Source organism: Castor canadensis, chromosome 12, assembly GCF_047511655.1.
Source record: "Castor canadensis chromosome 12, mCasCan1.hap1v2, whole genome shotgun sequence".
Classification (NCBI taxonomy): Eukaryota; Metazoa; Chordata; class Mammalia; order Rodentia; family Castoridae; genus Castor; species Castor canadensis.
The window spans coordinates 64265644-64286967 of NC_133397.1; the positions used below are offsets into that span (position 1 = coordinate 64265644).

The window sequence follows — 21324 nt, forward strand, 5'->3', positions numbered from 1 at the left end:
TGATAAGGGCAGCTGTCCACTGAAAGGAATGATTACAGATAAGAACACCTAAGCTTTCCTTTGTTTCCTTAAACCATTGGCTATATTACCTTTATAGTTAAGAAAAAAGTTAAGCATTTCTAAGATGATGAATCCTAAAATTCAGCATTTCTAAATATAATAAACACATGTAATAGACAAAAACTCCTATTAATATTGAGCATCTAAAACAGTGAAAAGAAGGTGGTCTCTTAAACTATTGGCAGGAGTACAAATTGGTCAACCATTTAGAAGAAAAGTTGGCAGTTTCCATCATTTCACAAGTTCTGGTTTGATGAGACAATTCTATTTAAAGAATTTTACCATAAAACTGGGTGCAATGACATACACAGGTAGTCCCAGCTACTTGGGAGGTTGAGGCCTAAGGATTGTTCACTTCTGAGCCCATGAATTCTCATCCTGGCCAACAAAGAAAGACTCATCTAAGGAAAAAAAAAAAAAGCGAAGAACTTTACCATATAACAATATTCACATAAAAGCGCATGTATAGTTTTATTAATTGCATCCATGTTTATGTAAATTTGTAAATGACTCAGTAGCTTATCAATAGGATATTTATAATATTATCAATAGGATAAATAATTTGTGGTATATCCCTACTATGGAAAACTGTGATAGGGTTTAAAAAATCATACAAACTAATTTGAAAAGACATCTAAGATTGCTAAGAGAAGATGGCAGGTTTCAGAATAAAAATGTAATAATGTAATCCCATTTTTATAAAATAATTTTAAAATGTTAGAGAAAAGTCTAGAAGAATTTTTTCTTTTGGCAGCACTGGGGTTTGAACTCTTACCACTTGAACCACTCCACCAGCCCAAGAAGAAATTTTTGAAAGAATACACGTCCTATAGGTAAGACACCTAAAAATCTAGATAGCATTTGTTGCCCTCGACGCAGAGAAACTAAAGCAGATCCTTTAAAGCAACAGAGGCCAATAGGAAAAGGGGACCAGGAACTAGAGAAAAGGTGAGATCAAAAAGAATTAACCTAGAAGGTAACACACACTCACAGGAAATCAATGTGAGTCAATGCCCTGTATAGCTATCCTTGTCTCAACTAGCAAAAACCCTTGTTCCTTCCTATTATTGCTTATACTCTCTCTACAACAAAATTAGAAATAAGGGCAAAATAGTTTCTGCTGGGTATTGAGGGAGTGGGTGGTAAGGGAGGGGGTGGGGACAGGGGGGAGAAATGACCCAAACATTGTATGCACATATGAATAGAATAAAAATTTAAAAAAAAAAGAATACACATCTTAGTATAAACAGTGGCTACTCTGACTCTGGTCTGTGTAAGAGGATAGGAGACGTTTTCTTTTTCTTTCTTTCTTTCTTTCTTTCTTTTCTCCCTCCCTCTCTCCCTCCTTCCTTCTTCCTTCCTTCCCTCCTTCTTTTCCTTTCCTTTCCTTTTCTTTCATTTTTGGCAATACTGGGGCCTCATACTTACTTGGCAAGAGGATGTTTGCATTCTAAAAAACAAGTTTTTGTTGCTTTGAATATTTGGCATTGAAATTTTTGAAACAATTAAAAGGAAAAAAAGAAATGTTAAGGGTGGGTTTCTTCATACCAGAAAAACTTGAATACCTCAGGTACCTGGCTTGGCCTCTCCACATCCCCCAACTCCTTCTCTCTATCAAGGTCCAGGCAGATGCCAGTATCCCTAAGCATGTCTGAAGAGCTTCAGTTTATCCAGCTAGCCCTCTTTTTCTGGTCTCTGGACTGTTTGGACCCTGAATCACAATCAGCTCACTTTTATATAGGTTTTTCATCATTTATTAGCAGGTTGTACCAACTTGAGTGTGAACATCCACAAGGGCAGATATCGTCATCTGAACTCTGATTACAGTGCTGAATGATTAGAAGGAAATTAAGCTAACCCTCACACCATCACAAGAAATGATGCCTCCTCTAGTTTCCTGATCAAGTCAAAGGAGACTGATACCTTGTCCTTGCCCAATACTTATCTCTGCCCAGGAAAGGAGACTCAGAAGGGAAGCTTATGCATTGGCATGGAGCTGCCTGCCTCCCTAGTCAGGACCCACAGCATTCTGTCCCTACTGGGTAGCTCATACCTCATCCACTGCCTTCTATGCAACAGGCTCCAGGAAGAAAGCTCTCTTCCACCAAGAAAGGCTTTCCTAGGACCTTGGAAGGATCAAGAAAGCTTCCCACAGGACCTGGAATTTAAACTAAGCTACTAAACACTCAAAGCAGTGGTCAATAGATGAGTGATTGTACCTCATGACAGCCAGTGTCCCATTTTCACAGGGGACAATCATAGGCCATCAAGTAAAGCCTTCCTAAATCTTCCCTGGGCATTCTCTTCGCACAGGGCTCTCCTCATCCACGTTTCCCCTTGCCTCAATTCTCAGTTAACTGGAGAGCCAGACCTGTACCAGGCCACCACAACTATCTAGAACTCCTGGCTTCAGGTTGGTATTCACCTCATTCGTCTATTGAAAGGTAGGTTTCCTGGATAGCAGGATATTGAGGGTGGGGCTTGTAAAACACAGGTGACTGAGCTTCCCCCAAAGCTTCTGATTCAAAGGTCTGAGTGAAGCCTGAGAAATTACATTTTGGACACATACCCACTTGCTGTTGGTGCACTGTGCTGATAACCCCACACTTTGGGAACGGCTGGGTTTGAAGATGGAGCAGGGTCAGGAAAGCCAACTGGAAAGTTGTGCCCCACTGCAGGCCATATAGGACCAGAACTGAACCAGGAATGGGAGCACAGTTGAGGTGCACTTCAGGATAACCAGCAAGAATGCCCAGGTGGCTGTAGAAGTGTGAGGGAGAGAAGCTTCTGGACTGTCTGCCATCTAGCTTCACAACTGAGAGGAAAGACTGAGAGGGAGGGAACCAGGAAGCATAGCAGGGGAGGGGAGACACAGTCAGTTTTGGACAGCTGAAATTGAAGAGCCCAGAATCACATGGATAGGGATCACAATAGGCAATTGATGGTTTTAGTCTAGCTGAGGTATGAGGTGGAGTTGGAAGTAATTGCCACAGAGCTGGTAGCTAATACTGGTAGCATGAACCAGCTACCCAGGGAGAGTACACAAGTTACAAAAAAGAGCAAAAGCCACAGGACTCTGGAAATTTCTACAGGCTTATCAGTCCTGTTAGGTGTGCCTCAACCCTAAGGCAGTACCCTTGATCTGTAACTCCCAATATTTGTTGACTTATAGAGGAATCCAGTAAGGATAGAGATGGTCAGGAAAGAGTAAAGTTCCAGAGGAGATTTAAGGTGACCTGGGACCCCAGGAAAGCAAGTCAGTGGGGCACATGGGATCTCTTGCCAGTTTTCAGTTATCCCAGGCTTGCGCTAGAAAAGGCACAATGGCACCCATTTGGGGGACACTGCACGAGTATCCCAGGCAGACCCTGGGGAGGCGGGCAGCAGGCCTGAGGAGGGAGGTGTGGACAGAGGAGGCCCACTGCCATTCTTGGTATGGTTCTCTCTCCAGGAGCAGAGCTGCATCTGGCCTCCCTCTGGGCAGCTTATAAGGCCTGGTGTGAGTTTTGTTTATGCAAGTGCAGCATAAAAGGAACAAATCCACCAGCACTGGGGCTGTTGCCACTCGAATGCTTTTGCATACATTTTTCAAATGATAATTCACTCTCCTCCCCCCACCCTCCACACCCCCAAAGCAGATTTATTGAAAAAACCACCTTATATGGTAATATTGCTAACACACCGTCAGCTGGCCTTTTTAGGGACTCTGTTTAAAGAAGATCCGCCTCTAGGGTTTTATATTGCTCTGGTATTTCTGCCAAAGACATAGCGGCCCTCAGTCCCCAGGAGAAGGACCTCTCACACCCTCGGTGAGTACTGCATGGCTTCTGCAGCCTCCTCATTTCTGGGACTGCCTGGCCTGCCAGTGCGCCTCCAGATTGGCCTCACTTCTGTGATTCTGGCCCAGGTCACAAGTCAAAGGTGGCAGTGGCGGCTTCATGCACATTGCTGCCTCCCAGGAAAAGGCATTTCTGGTCAGGGAGCAAGCATCCTGGGGTCCAGGCAGCTTGGGACTGTGCTTCAGGCTCCCAGGCTGGGAGGCAGCAGGGAATGTGTTGCCTGCAGTCTTTACTTACCATGCTTACTCTGTCATGGGTCAGAATGTTCAGGAGGCTGTTTTAGGGGGAAAAAAATATTTTGCAGAAAAACAGCTTCTTCTCAGGGTATTTGACTCAAAACCAATGATGGTCCTGATGTCTATGAAATGTCCGTGTTGGAAGTAGGAAAGTATTTTCTTCAGCCCTCCCTTGGTTCCCTCTGTCTTCTGATTTTTGCTTGGCTGAGCTGAATGGAAATTTTTCAGTGTCTGAAGGCTCTAAAGTCATTGTAAAGTGAGTAAAAGCCAGGGGTGAAGTGGAATAGGTATCTGTGGCATCCTGAAATTATAGGAAGAGAAGGAACTTAGAAGCCAGTTAATTCGTTCTCCTCTGGTGAGGACAATTAAGCAATTCATCCAAAAGACTCACACCCATTTGTGAAGTCACCTGCCAGGGCCATCACCTGCACAACATACACACAGCATGGACAAAGAATCAAGAGAGAGTGAGACTGAGGTGCTGCTGCTACTTTTGTGACCAGAATCCTCAAACATCATTTCGCAGCAGAGGCAGGCTAGTGTTGTGGTACAGACTTACAGGCAAATTACCTGGCTCCCAAAGTTACTGAGTGACCTCAATTTCGTCACCCGTAAAATGGGTGAAATGGTAATAATACCTACTTGGTAGCACTGTTTTGAATATTGAATATACAAAGTTCAGCCCTTCGTTCCACGTGGCCAAGGGTCTAACTCTGAGTTCTCAAGCTTTAAGAATCAGTCAGAGAACCTGCCAAAGCACATACTGTTCTTCACCTACCTTGGACTGAGTCAGTAGGCTGAGGGTAGGGAGAACTGATACACTGCATTCCTAAAGAGCTCTCAGGTAATACTGAGGCTGCTGGTCTGGCACCACATGATGCATAGGGAGGCTCTGAGCACTCACTTTTATGTTTGAATGTGGGTTTCACCTTGAGACTGGATCTTGGGCCAAAAAGAGAAAGTTTCCTGCTACACAGATGGGTGGGTACTAGCAAGTCTCAATGGCAGTGAGACTGTTGTATGACATCATGACCGTTCCTCCTTCCTTTATTTCTGCCACCCACATTTATTGAGAACTTACTGTGTGCAAGGCACTGTCCCTGAAAGACAGTGCAGGGGCTTCTGCAGTCCCTGGGGAAGATGGATACACTGACACAGAGTAGTTAAGTTTATGAAAAGGGTAAAACCCAGGAGGGGTTTTACCCTTTTCATAAACTTAACTACTCCCTCAGATTGTTATCAGGGAAGGCTTCCTGGGTCTTGAAGTAGGGTAATCCTGGCAACAAAGAAGCAGGATCATTGGGACTCTAAGTGGCTCATCTCCACTGAATTTGGGTTGAAAAGCAGAAAGCAGGGACAGCTAACTTCAGAGGGGTGGGTAGAGCCAGCCCTTTAGTATTTGTGTGCTAAATTAAAGGATTGAGCAAAAGGGAATCATGGAAAGGTTTTAACCTCAAGAGTGACAGCAAGAAATTTGTTCTTGCTGTCTGCTACTGCAGGTCCTAGCAGTCCTGAGCTGGTGGCATTGATGGTGTGGAGATAGAATTAAGAAAGGCTATGATTGGTTGGGAAGGAAGAGGGAGATAACAGAGTGCTGGACTGAGTTCCAGGTTGTGTGGCGTGATTCCCAGTGTTGGTGACTGTGACTACTCTGCAGGTGGAAGCTGGTGATGAGGAGAACATCCTGGGAGTGTTGAACAAGATGCCAGATGCCATGGTGGGGAGAGTAGATGCACAGCAGGCAGTTGGCTTGGTGGTTTTGGAGCTCAGGAGAGTTGTCTGGACAGGAGCTGAGCTGGTACAATGGATGGGAGGCCAGGGTAAGAGTCAGAAGAGCAGGTGCCAATGCCGAATTATTGATGATCAGAAATATTACCAACAGGAAGTTGTTTTTACCAGAAGTCATTTTTAGTTAAATTAATGTATATGAACCTGGTGAAGATACCCTGAAGTCAATTAGAGTGCTGTCTGTGTTCCACTGTAGCAGTGTTTTCCATTAAATAATTTCTCTCTGCCAGCTTTTCTGTTCTTCTTAGCATTATCAGTTTTCCATCACAATGACAAGATACCTGAGATAATCATAAATGAAAAGGTTTTATTTTCATTCCCAGTTTTGGAGTTTCCAGCCCATGATTGATTGTTCCCATCATGGTGGAAGCATGTGGCAGGGCAAAACTACTCACTTCACAAGCCAAAGAGCAAAAGAGAGAAAGAGGCTGGAATTCTAAAACTCCCTTCTGTGGGGATTCTGCAGTCACTGGGAAAGATGGCTCCCAAAGACATAAGGACCTTCCACTATGCCCTGCCTTCTAAAAATGCCACCCTGGGACCAAGCCTTTTACACATAGGCTTTTGAGAGACATCCAACATCCAAACTATAGCAGTATTTAGATATGTGTGCAGAGTCAGATAATAATCGGCAAATAGGCAAGTGCATCATTTGAAATTCTCACCCCAAAATATATCCCCAATTGTTATTTGAAATTCCACCATCAAGAGGACTTATATTTAGGGCTAAAATTTTCCACTAAAATGAAAATGTCTTTGGAAACTGACAAATTCAAACTTCAGTAGTCATTGATTTGTGAAATAGATTATATAATTCCTTCAATACAACAATCTCCATCCTGGGAGTCGGTTTAGATGGAGAAGAATAAGAGAGATTAATCTGGAAGCTGTTCCTGTGAATACAAAAAAGAGATTAATAAGAATTATTATTGTTATGACTTTTTACAGTAGGGGTTGATAAACTTTTTTCTTTAGAGGGCCAGGTAGTAAATATTTTAGGCTTTGCAAGCCTGAAGGTCTATCATAACTATTCTTAACTCTGTTGTAACAAATGCAGCCATCAACAGGATGGAAATGAACAGCTAACTGGAGCCAAAGTCATTTTGGTTTCCTCAGGTCACAACCACTCATGGGAAGTTGTGTGAATTGTTCTGACTTTATTTATTTTACCATGTACTACATCTGGGCTTAAATGAGGAAGATTCCAATATTGCATTCCAATAAAACTTTATTAATAGACATTGACATTTAATTTCAAGTAATTTTCATGGGTCATGGAATATTATTCTTCTATTGCTTTTTTAAAAACTATTTTAAAATGTAAAAACCATTCTTAGCTAGTGAGCTATACAAAAACAGGCCTGAGTTTGCCTACCTTGATTTACAATTTATAAAGAACTTTCATATCCATGTTTGTGTTTGATCCACTATCACAGAGATAGGTAACAGGGAGAGATAGGTAGTCAGGGCTATGGGGACAGGGTGCTATGGAGAGGATAACAGCAAAGAAAGGAAGGGTGAAAGGAACTCCATAGCCAACCTTGTCCCTTCAGAGTGGTGGAGAGGATGGATTTTCACACGTCTGTCCTCACATTGAATTAGAGCAGCCACTGAGATGGCTGAGTGAACAAATTATTTGCACTCATTATGTCTGGTTTTGAGCTACTTTGAGGAGGAATAAAATAAAATCTCCGTTTCTAACTCTGTGAGATCCTCAATGAAGCCCAGATGTAGTACATGCTAAAATAAATAAAGTCAAAACAATTCACGCAACTTCCCACGAGTGGTTGTGACACTGTGAAACCACAGTGACTTTGGCTCCAGTTAGCTGACTAGCCACAAATTACCAGAAAACAGATGAGAAAGGTTTAGGATTTCTCCTGGCCAGGACATTCCAAGAGTCTGACTCCAAGTGTGAAGCCCTTTGTCCTGAGCTACCAGCCCTCAGCTTCCTGCAGTGCCTTCCCTTCTCTGGTTTAGCCTGGGGGAAGTGAGCCTAAAGCTGTAGATGAGCACCGTTGACAGCTTCGGATCACTTTGTGGCTTGTCTCAGTGACCATGCAAGCCTCTGAATCTTTCTCTGTGTGTGTGTGTGTGTGTGTGTGTGTGTGTGTGTGTGTGTAACACAGGAAAGAGACAAAAGGGTTCATTGAAAAGTCAGAGGGCCTCCCACTAGAAATCACACCTGAGAGATGCTGAAGGACCCTAGAGTGAGACAGATACCGAGGTGCAGCTTTACCACCTGACCACCTGCTGGGGGCCCCATGTCATCCAACTATGAACCCCTACTATGTTCTCGGCACTGAGTTAGGTGTTGAGGCAAACGTGGTTCTGGCATAGGAAGAGGTTCACAGAAAGGAAGAAACAAAGGCCCTTTTGTTTCAAGGCTTTTGCTGCCAACAGCTCTAGAGAGATAGGGAGAAGCAAAAATACCAAACATGGAGAAGTTCTAGTAGATTCTCTTAAGTAGTGAGGAAGGCACACGCTCAGGCTTTGAACCTGTCCTGGGTTGATGCCAGGCCTGTATGTCCTCACCTTTTTCTGGCTAGGAAGTCCCTGGATGAGTTCTCTAACTTTTTAATACACACACACACACACACACACACACACACACATATTCTAGCATATATTAATTGTACAAAGAGGTTTCATTATATTTTCATACACACATATAATGTATTTTGATCAATTCACCGCCTCTATTACTCTTCCTTATTTACCTTCCCCCCTTCTAAACAATTTTAGTAGGTTTCATTATTCTATTTTCATACAACCATATGAAGTACTTCAATCATGTTCACCCCACTCGTCACCCTCTCCTTTTCCTCTCCCCCATCCCACTAGTTCCCACTCCAAAACATCCTTCTGAGACTTGGTTTTAAATGAAATTTAAAATACTTCTTCTATGCCAGCCACTGGTGGCTCAAGTTTATAATCCTAGCTTCTTGGGAGGCTGAGATCAGGAGGATCATGATTCAAGGTGAGCCTCGGTGACAATTCATCAGATCCCATCTCCAAATTAACCAGAGCAAAATGGACTGGAGGCTTGGGTCAAGTAGTAGAGTGCCTGCTTTGCACAGTGCTAAGCTCTGAGTTCAAACCCCAGTCCACCAAAAAAAAGCAAAAAACAAACCTTTTCTCAGGGGTGTTTTGAGGTTTAGCTAGATAATACTGAACATGTAAAGGACCCCAGTTTTTTTTTTTTTTTTATGTCCATCAAACATGGACACACTGAATATACTGGAGTGTTTTTTCCTTAAAAAGGCAACCTGCACCTTTTCCATTGCACTAAGTATTTTGCTTTCACCAAGGAGATTTCTGGCAATTCATTTACAAACCAGCTTACTTATTCAATAATGCTTCAACATTAAGGTTTTTTCCAGTTTTGACCATTTTAAACAAAGCTGTGATAAAGAGATTCATGACTAAATCTTTGGCTTCATCCATGACTGTTTCACAAGGATGAATTCTTAGAAGTGCTTTTGTCCATTCAAAAGGTACATACATTTTCAAGGGTATTGATAAATATTTTCAAATTCCCCTTCAGAAAAGCAGAACAGTGTGACATCTATTAACAGTGAATGTGAGCCCACTTCTCCATACCTTGACCAGTAAGTGTGGCCCCAAGAACTGGACACAAGGTTGGGGTATAACTCAGTGGTAAAACACTTGCCTACCATGTACAAGGAACTTGCTTCCATCCCCAGCACTTCAAAATAGAAAAAAAAAAGCAAAACACAAAGAACTGAGCACAGTACTTCAAACAAGTTCATGAGCAGTTTTTTATCCTGGCCAAAGCACAGGGCTGACAGTCACCAAGGGAACATGTCCTGCTCACAGGTGCTAGCTAAGCAAGAGCTTTCACAGTTGGATCACTGAGACTCACATAGAGGCTCTCATATTGTTCCCACTGCATTTAATCTTGTTTCCTTCAGCTCATTTTCTCTGCCTTTTCAGATTGTCTTGGATTTTAACTCTTCCATCCAGCATATTTAATACTAGTCATTCCCCTAGCTCCATTTGGTCTAAAAATTTGATCAGCCTATGCTTTATGTTTTCATCCTATTCATTTATAAAAATTTCACATAAAAAGAAAGCCAGAGCAGATCATTGAGGCATATTGATACCTTCAGGTTGACATCCTCCCATTAATTGGCATCTTTTAGTAATAGTAACTGAGTTAGTAGTAAATATGCCTAGTGGTATTGTTGCCATGTGACTTTATCAATAGGACTATCCTATTCAGGATCCTGTGGGCCAGCTTAGAGAGAGGGGGCTGATCTCCACTGCCCTGAGGGGCCAACAGAGATAGAAGCAAAGCTGCATTTAAGAAGTCACAGCACGCCTGTCCCCTATTGTGAGCGTTAAACAACTGGGAAGGGCTTCCTATCAGTCCTAAAAGTACATTAGTAAACTTCTGCTCTGTCCCCACTTAGCCTTTCTGACTTCATGTTCTCAAGCCTGCAATACTTTGATCATGGTCTGCACTGTCCAGCTTCAGCATAAGGCTATTTGAGGCCAGGGCCATAGGTTTCTGCAGCACCTCTCTCCTCCCCTCCATGGCAGAGCCACCTGTGGTCATGCATTCCAAATGATGCTTCTGCAGCCTTTCTTCACATCCATCTTCTCTTTCCTTACTTCCTGCCTCTCTTTTCTCTGGACTTCTAGAAGACTGCCTCCCCCTTCCACTGCCTATTCCAGGTGTCCCAGCTAAGAGGTGATCTCCTCAGTACCTCCTAAGGTTCTATTGATTCTCCTTCATGATGCTATCAGATGCTGACTTTAACTCACAAAAGGAAGGAGGAAGGAAAAAGGAAGAAGGAAGGAAGGAAGGAAGAAGGAAAGAAGGAAAGAAGGAAGGAAGGAAGGAAGGAAGGAAAACTGTAGCAGATATTAGGAAAATTAATTACTTCATCCCTTTGCATCCATCCTGATTCAGCTCTCAGCATTGGAGGAGCGAAATTTGTTTTCTCCATCTGTGGAGGAAGCAGATACTGAGTCCATGCTGAAGATCCTTCCTTCCCTTTCCTCTCAAGCTGCCCCTTCCTCTTCAAGGTGCTTCTGCCCTTAGGATTGTACAATTTAATCACTAGTGCATTTTTTTCTTTAATGAGATGTAAGATCATTGATTTCTTTTTATGGTACTGGGAATTAAACCCAGGGCTGCATGCACGCTGGGCAGGCACTCTACCACCTGAGTCATGCCCCTAGCCCTTTTGTTTTATCTTGATTTTGAGATTGAGTCTCACTGACTTTTCCTGGACTGGCCTTAATCTGGCGATCCCCCTGCCTGTGCCTTAAGTAGCTGGGACTACAGGTGCACACCATCATGTTTAGCCTTGATTTTTTATTATACAAACTGTATGTGAATACGTCGCCCTGATAAAGTTGAAACAATCCAGATGCCAGCAGTTCATGCCTGTAATCCCAGCTACTTTGGAGGCTGAGATCAGGAGGATTATGGTTCTAGGCCAGCCTGGGCAAAAAAAGTTTGCAAGACCCCATCTCAATGGAAAAAATCTGGGTGTGGTGGTGCAAACCTGTCATCCTAGTGACATAGAAAGCATAAAATAAGAGGATTGTGGTCCAGGCTAGCCTGGGCAAAAAGTGACACCCTCTCTCCAAAATAACAGGAAAAGGGCTGGAGGCATGGCTCAAGTGGTAGAACACCTGCCTAGTAACACAAAGCCCTGAGTTCAAACTCCAGTACACTTCCCCCCAAAAAGTTAAACCTAGTACTCCCCTTCCTTATCCCTAGAGATAATCACAATGACCAGTCTGTGAGGTGTCCTCTCAGAACATTTTGCTAAGTAGTTATATTCGTAAGTAGAAAATTATGGAAAATATACAATGAAGTTTTGTGCTTTAAAAAGAACTTATATACACAGTTCTATCCTGCAACTTGCTTTTCTCACTCAGAAGAAGAGTGCAAAAATTTTCCCATAAGGTCCATAAGCCTTGTTCGTCTCTTCGCCACAGTATAGTGTCCCATAATTTGGACATTTGTGCAGCTCCTGATTCCTGTTATAGGAACTTTGAATCTTAAAAATGCTATGTGGAAGATGGTCGTGTTTAATTTGCATTTCTCTGATAACTAGTGAGACTGAACTTTTGTCAGGTATTTGCATTTTCTTTTCTGTAAACCATCTATTCATAGTCTTTGTTTTTCTTTTGGGCTGCCTTTCATGATTCTCTTCATTGAATGGAAGCTTTGCAGCCATTTCAAGTCTTTAAAAGCAGGTGTATTAGTCTGATAGGGCTTCCATAACAAAGGACTGCATGCTGGGGGACTTCAACAACAGAAATTTATTTTCTAATAATTCTGGAGACCAGAAGTCTGAGTTCAAGGTATTGGCAGGGTTGATTTTCTCCTAAGGCCCCTTCCTGCCATGTCTTCACACAACCCATGCATTTGTGTCATAATTTGATTTTTTATAAAGACACCTGTGGGAGTATTCATATGGAAGTAGTCACATTGGACACCAGCAATTTCGGATTTATGACCTCATTCTAAATTAACTACCTTCTTTAAAGACACTTTCTCCAAATATGGTCACATTCTGGGGCACTAGGGGCTAGGACTTCAACATTTGAGTTTGGGGAAACACAATTCATTCTATAACAGCTGAGTAGAGGGAAGAGACCCAATTGCTAGAGAGTGGAAGGCCAGGACTATACCTGTCCCTTTTTGAACAGGTCCCTGGTTGCAGGTAGGACCAAGAAGACTATCTCCAGCATGATTTCACAAGTGGCTGACTAGTTCTTTTCTCCTTCAATCCCAAGGTGCTCCAGCCCTCAGTTCACTCAGCCACACTCATCATGTGTGAAGAAGAGACCACCGCACTTGTGTGTGACAATGGCTCTGGCCTGTGCAAGGCAGGCTTTGCAGGAGATGATGCTCCCCGTGCTGTTTTCCCCTCCATTGTGGGCCGCCCTCGCCATCAGGTGTGTGCTTATCTGAATCCAAGGCTTGAGCCACTAGGTGTATGCACTACATTGTGGCAAATATGTTGAGCTCTGTGTGGTGTGTGTGTGTGTGTGCGTGTGTAAGTAAGATAAGGGGGAAAAGTATATGGATGGGCCTTGTTTTGTCTCAGAAAATGACATCATCTTAGGGGAGAGAAACGAAACCAGCTATAAGAAATGCTTCTTCCTGTCACCTCTATACTCACCTTGTCTTCTACCATCCTGTTTTCAGGAAAAAAGGGCTGTTTTTTCCATCTCGTCCTTCTTCAGAGACATTTCAGTGCCTGAACATCTCTGTGTGGAACCCTCAGCCAATTCACTTCTCTTCCCTTCTCTTCTACATTGCAGGGTGTAATGGTGGGAATGGGCCAGAAAGACAGCTACGTGGGCGATGAGGCTCAGAGCAAGCGAGGGATCCTAACTCTCAAATACCCCATCGAACACGGCATCATCACCAACTGGGATGACATGGAGAAGGTATCTCTCCCCCTCCTTGATCTGCTTATTTTAATAATACATCATCATGACCCTCACATTCTATAGATCACTGTGTTCTGTCAACTCTTCCTCTAAAATGTTCCTCATGTTCTTCTTTCCTTCCTTTCCATCCCCAACCATTTCTTCATCCTAGGCTGCCAACCTCTTTCCCTGGTGTTTCACAATAATTTCCCACTGGTTCTTTGTATCCAGTCCTTACTCACCCAGTTCATTCTCTACTGCAAAACTTCTCTTTCTAAAAATATCTGCTTGTGTCACTCATGTATTCCAGACAGTACCTCCTCATTAACTATTGTAGGCTCCTAACTCCCCGCCCTGCCATCTAAGGATCTGACCATGCCTAACTTACAGCTTCCTCCTGTCATGTAGGATTTTCTCTGGCCAGTGCTCACCCTTTGTTTAAGATGTTGATGCTGCCACAGAGAGGCAAATAGCCCTATCTTCTTTTATTTTCTGTCATGACTTCAGATAGGTGTACTGATGCTATATTACTATGATGACTCTTGTGAAAATCTTAAGTAGGACCCTAGGGGTTTCTAGAAGCTCTTTGTGTAAGAAATGCGGGGTCATTTCTTACCCCACAATGCAGCGTTTGTGATGAGCAAAATCATGTGTGCAAAATGCTAACAGAACCTTTCTAACAGTCCTCTGATCAATTCCGCTGACAGTTGTCTGAGAGTGCTTGTTTCTATTATGACTGTCTTCTAAAATGTAATAGCTTATTGAACAGACTGCAACTGGGAATGGAGAATGTTGATTTGAAATCTGTAATTCACGTATAGTTTTCTCTAAATCCTTCACTCAATCACTCTGGATGTGAGATAAGTGCATAAAATGCAATAGCTTTCGCATTACACAGTGGGGTAGGTAAGATCCCAGACATTGTATTCAGCAGGAGAAAAATCTGGGTACAAGATCTCCTAAACCTTAGTTTCCTCATTTTTGATGTAGAGATAAAAAAATGCTTTCTTCAGCTGGGTGTGGTGGTACATGCATGTAATCCCAGCACTCTAGTGGCAGAGGCAAGAGGATCAGTTGAGCCCAGGAATTTGAGATCACCCCAAGGTCAACATAGTGACCTTAGCTCAAAAAACAAACAAAAAAATGGAAACAAAAATGAAACCACCTTTTCTTCACTAGGTTGCTTCGGAGATTGAATTAGGTTAATATTCAGGATAATTCCAAGGCACAGATTGGTGCTCAAAAAGCACCAATATCCAATTTGACAACATAAAGAACAAAATATTGTTTCACACTAGTGATAATGTGTGAACTCTTCAAAGAAAGCTCTAAAAAATATTATGTGCCTTAAAAGGAGAACTGATGCAGAGACAGGGCATCTTGGAAGCCCGTTGTAAGAAAAAACACATAACCCCACTGAAGCCAGTTGCTGTATTTTGCATTCCTGTAAAACAGTCCAGGGCCTCTGCTTGTCCAATTTCTTCTGCCTCAGGTGTCCTTTGAAGCCCCTGGAGACCTTCTTTGCTTTCCAGCCCATTCAAATCCCCCAGATAATGGTAACTCCTCCCTCTTCTTTCACTTGAAATGTGGTTGTATCTTAGTATTTTGTCTTTTGATTGTCTTCCTTCCCTCCAGATTTTGAAAGTAAGAGCTTGGCATTGTGTCCGATCCATTTCTGCTCTCATCACACTTAGCATGATCCTAAGAAAGCCCAAAATATATGTGTCCAATATGATCAAGTGACCCTGTGACCCACTTTTAAAGAAACCAAAGCCCATGTCCTTGACACTATTAGCCAAATCACTCTGAAGTACTTATTTGGTTGTCTTAGAGCCTAAAAGGGAACTGGACATGGGGTGGGGTGGATGGAAATAGCTGACTCTAAAGCACTGGAATGGTTTTGTCTCCCAGAGGACATTTGGTAATGTCTGGAGACACAATCAAACGATTGTCAAAACTGGAGAGGCACTACTAGCATCTAGTGGGTAGAAAACAAGGATGCTGCTCATATGATACACAGGTCTTTCCCTACAACACCAAATTAACCAACCTAAAATGTCATAGTGCTGAGATGGAGAAATCCTGCTCTAAAGCACTAGCCCGGTCAACAATAAACAGTAAAAACTGGACCCAAGCTTATCTGTCAGTTTCCAAGCAAGAGACAATATGCAATTCCTTAGGTTGTAAATGAAAGACTTGCAGGTATGCGCACAAGGTTAAGGCAGCCAAAAAGGGAGGCTGGTGTACCCAAGTAGCAGCAACAATGGGAGCTCTTACACCCTAAGCCTGAGTGGGCAAGGCGGGGGGACAGCCTAGTAGAGCTGGCATCTTGCAAGCTAATCTCTTACTAGTATCTTCCATCTACCAAACATACCTAGAAGTCAGAAAGCAATGAACAGTGAGTGATGCAAGGTGTCTGGCTCCCCCCTCAAGAAAATAGCAACAGAGAGAAGGGAAAACAAGGAAGAAGAAGGAAGATCAAATGGAAATAATAAATGCACAAGCCTGACCTGCCTGGGGCCTTATTGAGAGGGCATACCCTCTAAATGTCATTCAGAAATCATGGGCAGCCATTCTTCTCTCCAGATCCAGCCTCCTTTTGTGCAACACTGTACCATACTCCCCCAGCACCAGCATGTCAGATTTTTCCAGCCCTTTGGGAGTCTGCTGGACTTATATGACTTTTGTCTCAACCAGATTTGGCACCACTCCTTCTACAATGAGCTGAGGGTAGCACCAGAAGAACACCCCACCCTGCTCACCGAGGCCCCACTAAATCCCAAGGCCAACAGGGAGAAGATGACCCAGGTAAGAACACTGGCACAAGAATGCAACATAAATATTCAGCCAGATACTTCCTCCCCTCTATATATTACTGCCACTGAATTTCTTGAGGTCCAGAGTAGTTTAGACCAGGACCTATGGGAACTAGGGATGAGATAAAGAAGTAACCACCAAATTGGAATAGTCCTTGCCTTTAATAAGATTACAAACCATTCTGTAGGCCAAGAGGTGCAGTGATTTTTGTCAGACAGTCCTTTATTCCTCATTGTCCTTCCAGATCATGTTTGAAACTTTCAACGTACCTGCCATGTATGTAGCCATTCAAGCAGTGCTCTCTCTCTATGCCTCTGGCCGCACCACAGGTAAGTAACTCTGTAATCCATTCCTTTTCTGACTTCAAGGGAAAAGGGGACAAGCTGGGCTCCTATAGAAGCTCCTGGTCAGAAAAATCAAAGGAACAGCCATAGTCCATGGGAAAGTCTTGTATAAGAATAACAGATCAGAATGCCAGTGGGGAATGCTAGATGTGAGCCTACTTGTATAGTTGGAAAGAATTTACATAAACATAGAATAACTGGTACATCCAGCAAGGGCTGTTTCCACACAATGGTCATTCCAGGAGCTTATACACACATCCTTTCTTGGAATGTTTCTGCCTTTGTTGTAATGAAATTGCAACAGTAGAACCTGTGATGATGGATATGTAAGTATGTGGACTTGCTCTGGAAGGATACTCAGGAAATAGAAATTCAACATAAAGTGATCCTTAGTACGGTCTTTACAATTTACATAAACACTGTTCAAAATGCATTCTTTCATGTGTCTGATGTTTTATCCATTCATTCATCCATCAGATATGTACAAATCCCCGTATCAGACCAAGGGCACACATTGACAAACAAGACAGATCCTGCCACTGTAGAGCTAATGGTTTAGTGGGAAAGAGATAAAAATAAAAGTAATTTTACTGCAGGTGATAAGAATAGTGAGGGGGAAATACATGGCAGAAACAGCTTAGTATCCTGGACTTTGCATGTGATTTCATGGCATAAAAAAATCAAGTTTTCTGGATACATGGTAAATATTGTATGATGTTCCATTTTTATTTATTTTTATCATTTATCTATTGCTGAGGTTGTCTCCGATTTTTATTATAGAATACACTGTGATCAAAATCCTTGTATAAGGATTTATTTTGTATCTGCCCTTTACTGAACCATCTAATTAGGTCTAATGGGTTCATAGTTGATTCTACTGGATCTTCTAAAATAAAATAATGTTATCTGCAAATGATGACAACTCTGTTTCCTTTTGGTAATAATACTTACTTCTGCTATTTCTACTTTCTTCTTAAGTACATTGACTGGAACATACAAGACAATATTAAATAATAATGATATTGCAGTGTTTCCCTATCAATTATGATGTGGCTGTTGGATCCTGAGAGATATGTTTCTTTCTTTCTTTCTTTCTTTTTTTTTTTTTTTGAGACAGGGTCTCTGTATGTAGCCCAGGCAGACCTCAAACTCAGGATTCTCCCACATCAGCCTCCTGAGTGCTGGGATTACACTTACATGCCCAACTTTAAGAATTTCTTATGTTGAGAAATCTTTTTATGGCTTACTGAAAGTTTCATTAATAGGAAATATTAGTCTTTTTCAAGTTGACTAGATTTCGTAGCTCTTTTCAGTCTTAGCATTCTGACTATAGGTGCAAACGTGTTCCTTTGGCTCCTGAGGATGTACAAATTACCCAATCTCCCTTAAAAAATATGCAGTCTATATTTAAGGCAAAATTGATAAGTGTGCATTACCAGGGATGTGTTGTTTCAAGTAATACAAGAAAATGAGACATTTTACTTGCCTTCTAGAAGCCTACAGTCTCATTTGGGAGAAGAAAATCCACACATACAAAAAATATGATTGATGATTCTCTTTGTGGGTCAATTTTCTTAAATACTATAGGAAAATACAGTAGTTGAAAATCATTTGGTAACAAATCCTAGAAATAGATAGATGAAAGACAAGAATGAAGTTTTCATAGGCCCAATCCTCTCTGCCCATAGGCATCGTCCTGGATTCAGGGGATGGTGTCACCCACAATGTCCCCATCTATGAGGGTTATGCACTGCCCCATGCCATCATGCGCCTTGACCTGGCTGGCCGCGACCTCACGGACTACCTCATGAAGATCCTCACAGAGAGAGGCTATTCCTTTGTGACCACAGGTATCCAGCTCCTTTCCTGATTTTAATTTGAACTCAGAATGAAATCTGATCTAGGACCAGAAGTTCTCAGGACTGATAATTTTTGTGGTCTGTGTCCTCAAACCCTCTTGGTAGATAGACAGAGTTGGGGCTGTTCCTCTGGACAAGACCAGATAGTCAAGGCAGCCTTATTGAAGGAGGAAGTTTCCTGACTGAGATGCCCTGGGGAGGGGGACAAGTCCTAAACCTAGCTGCCCTAAGCAGTGCTTAGTGGAGCCCTCCTTTATGCCTTTTCTCAGAATTCCCTTTTTCCCTAGCACCTGCTGCCTCTGCTCATGTCACACCAGGGCCAGTAGTGTCTACAGCACTGAAGAGTAGTGAAGATCTGGTGCTACATTTCTTTACATAGGGATGCCTATGCTGTGTCTGAGGACAAATGGAATAAAAGAGGTCTGAGGGCTGGGAGTGTGGCTCAAGTGGTAGAGCTCCTGTCTAGCAATCATGAGGCCCTGAGTTCAAACCTTACTCCCAAACCCCCAAACCCCCAAAACAACAACAACAAAAAACAATAAAGAGGTCTGAATTTCTGAGATGAGCTCATGAAGCCCACCTGAGCAAGAGGAGATTTTAGATAGCAGTCTGTTAGATTCTGTAAGACCACAAAGTGTCAGTCTAAATCTGCACTGGAAATGTGTCCCATAAAGCCCCCAGCTTTGTTAGACAGGGTGATGAGAGCAAGGGAAGAAATCCCATGCAAAATCTTGCTGAGGAATCAAGCTTTTGAACTCCCACATTAGGAAGAGGAGTGGAAAATTTAACAGAGGACAGAGTGAAACTTAACCCTCTTCAGGGGCAATTCTATTATCATCCCAAGGCTGAATCCAAAGTAGATGTTAAAAGGAGATCACAATGGCACAACAAAACTAGCAGAGCTGAGTATCCACTTTCCCCTATTCCTGCTCCTTCCAGCTGAGCGAGAAATTGTGCGAGATATCAAGGAGAAGCTGTGCTATGTAGCCCTGGATTTTGAAAATGAGATGGCCACAGCAGCCTCATCTTCCTCCCTGGAGAAGAGCTATGAGCTGCCAGACGGGCAGGTCATTACCATTGGCAATGAGCGCTTCCGCTGCCCCGAGACCCTCTTCCAGCCTTCCTTCATCGGTGAGGTGCCGCCTGTAACCCCTGCTGTTTAACCTGGAGGACAGGGTGGAGGGGTGTTTGGAAAGAGAAACACCTGGGGTCACAAACACTTTGTTTATTATCTATACATACCCCACATTTATCCAGGAATGGCCAAAACTATATGAATAATACAAGTAGATCAAAATCTCATTTTAAATAGAAGGGTAAGGAAATCAAGATAAAGGAAAAGCAGGATAGGAAATGTAATATGAAAATAAGAACGAGGTTAATACATAACACATCTCAGAACACTTCTTGGATCACTTAGCATTTAGGTCATAGAGGTAGTAAAGAGGTAATAAGGCGGGTGGCTTTGGGGTCAGATAGTCCTGATTCTGCCCCTTCAAGCCCTGTCACCTTGGACATGTTACCTCGTTAAAATTCTGTTTTCTCATCTATAAAATGAAAATAATGATAGCATTCTAAGAATTCTGTGATTTCTTTCGAGGAGCGTGTAAGAGGAGCAATTGTTAATGGGTATGGGGTTTCTTTGAGGGGGAGGCATTTTACAAGTTAGTGATGATGGTAGCACAATCCTGTGGATATACTAAAAACTACTAAACTATAGACTTTAAAAGGGTAAATTTTGTAGCAGGTGAATTCTATCTTGATAAAGCTGTAAAAAGAAGCTTTACAAAAGGTAAGTGTTCGTTTAGAAATGTACCTTGAGCAACAGCATGAAAGGTCAGGCAGAGAAGGGGAAAAAGAAAGGCAGATCCATGACCAGTGAGGGGGGTCTGATCTTGAAATCCAGTTGGGAGGCTGATTTAGGATCTGAATGAGGGGAGTTGCCATAGCAGAGGAAGGATCATTTGAGGATCTGGAGCTATGAGCATTCATGAAACAATGGATTTTAACTAGGTGCTATAACCTCCACTAGGCATGGAGTCCGCAGGAATTCATGAGACAACCTACAATTCCATCATGAAGTGTGACATTGACATCCGTAAGGATTTGTATGCCAACAATGTCCTCTCTGGGGGCACCACCATGTACCCTGGCATTGCCGACAGGATGCAGAAGGAGATTACAGCCCTGGCCCCTAGTACCATGAAGATCAAGGTGAATGTTGCCTTAGGTTCCTTTTCCTGGTCTTTGTAAAAAGACTTGCCTACCTGAGAGGTGTTGCTGGGGACTTGGTTGTGTTCTGAAATCAGTATCAGTCTGGTTTGGAGCCAATTTCATCTTGGGGGATTATGTTTCTTGGGAACCGATGGGCTAAAGACATGCCTTAGCATTTCTCAATGCATCAGCCACTTCCCTGCTCATTTTTGAGCAGGAAAGTTGCCCTTTCTGTTGACAGTCTGGCAACAGGCTAGATGATTTTTGGTTCTCCTAGCCCTTTTTTTTTTTTTTTTTCAAATGAGCTCTTACTGTGCTGTTCAGGCGGGGCTCATACAATCCTCCGGCCTAGACCTCCCAATAGTTGGGACTACTGGTGTGCGTAACTATACCCCACCTTCTTGCCTATTTTGAGAGGGCCGATCATGATTCACCACATTTGCTCTTTGCAGATTATTGCTCCCCCAGAGCGGAAGTACTCGGTCTGGATTGGAGGTTCCATCCTGGCCTCTCTCTCCACCTTCCAGCAGATGTGGATCAGCAAGCCTGAGTATGATGAGGCAGGGCCCTCCATTGTCCACAGGAAGTGCTTCTAAAGTCATGGGTTCTCTGAGGATCCCCTCAAGACTGCTGTTATCAGTCATGAAACATTAAAACCTACAAGCCTTACTTCCCTGTGTGGGGCTCTTTTGTTCCTGCACTGTGTCTCACAGATAATACGAAGGGCTTTTGACACATTATT

The 21324-nt window shown here is 42.7% G+C and overlaps 1 protein-coding gene across 1 annotated transcript; it reads left to right on the forward strand.

The window, feature by feature from the left end:
* The first annotated feature begins 3716 nt into the window (after window positions 1-3716).
* Actg2 (actin gamma 2, smooth muscle) lies at window positions 3717-21251 on the forward strand. The gene is made up of 9 exons (XM_020166419.2): window positions 3717-3869; window positions 12707-12868; window positions 13238-13366; window positions 16046-16156; window positions 16410-16494; window positions 18198-18359; window positions 19308-19499; window positions 20401-20582; window positions 21035-21251. Exons 2-9 carry the CDS (start codon window positions 12743-12745, stop codon window positions 21176-21178), a joined length of 1131 nt encoding a protein of 376 aa, XP_020022008.1. The 5' UTR covers window positions 3717-3869; window positions 12707-12742; the 3' UTR covers window positions 21179-21251.
* The last annotated feature ends 73 nt before the right edge of the window (window positions 21252-21324 follow it).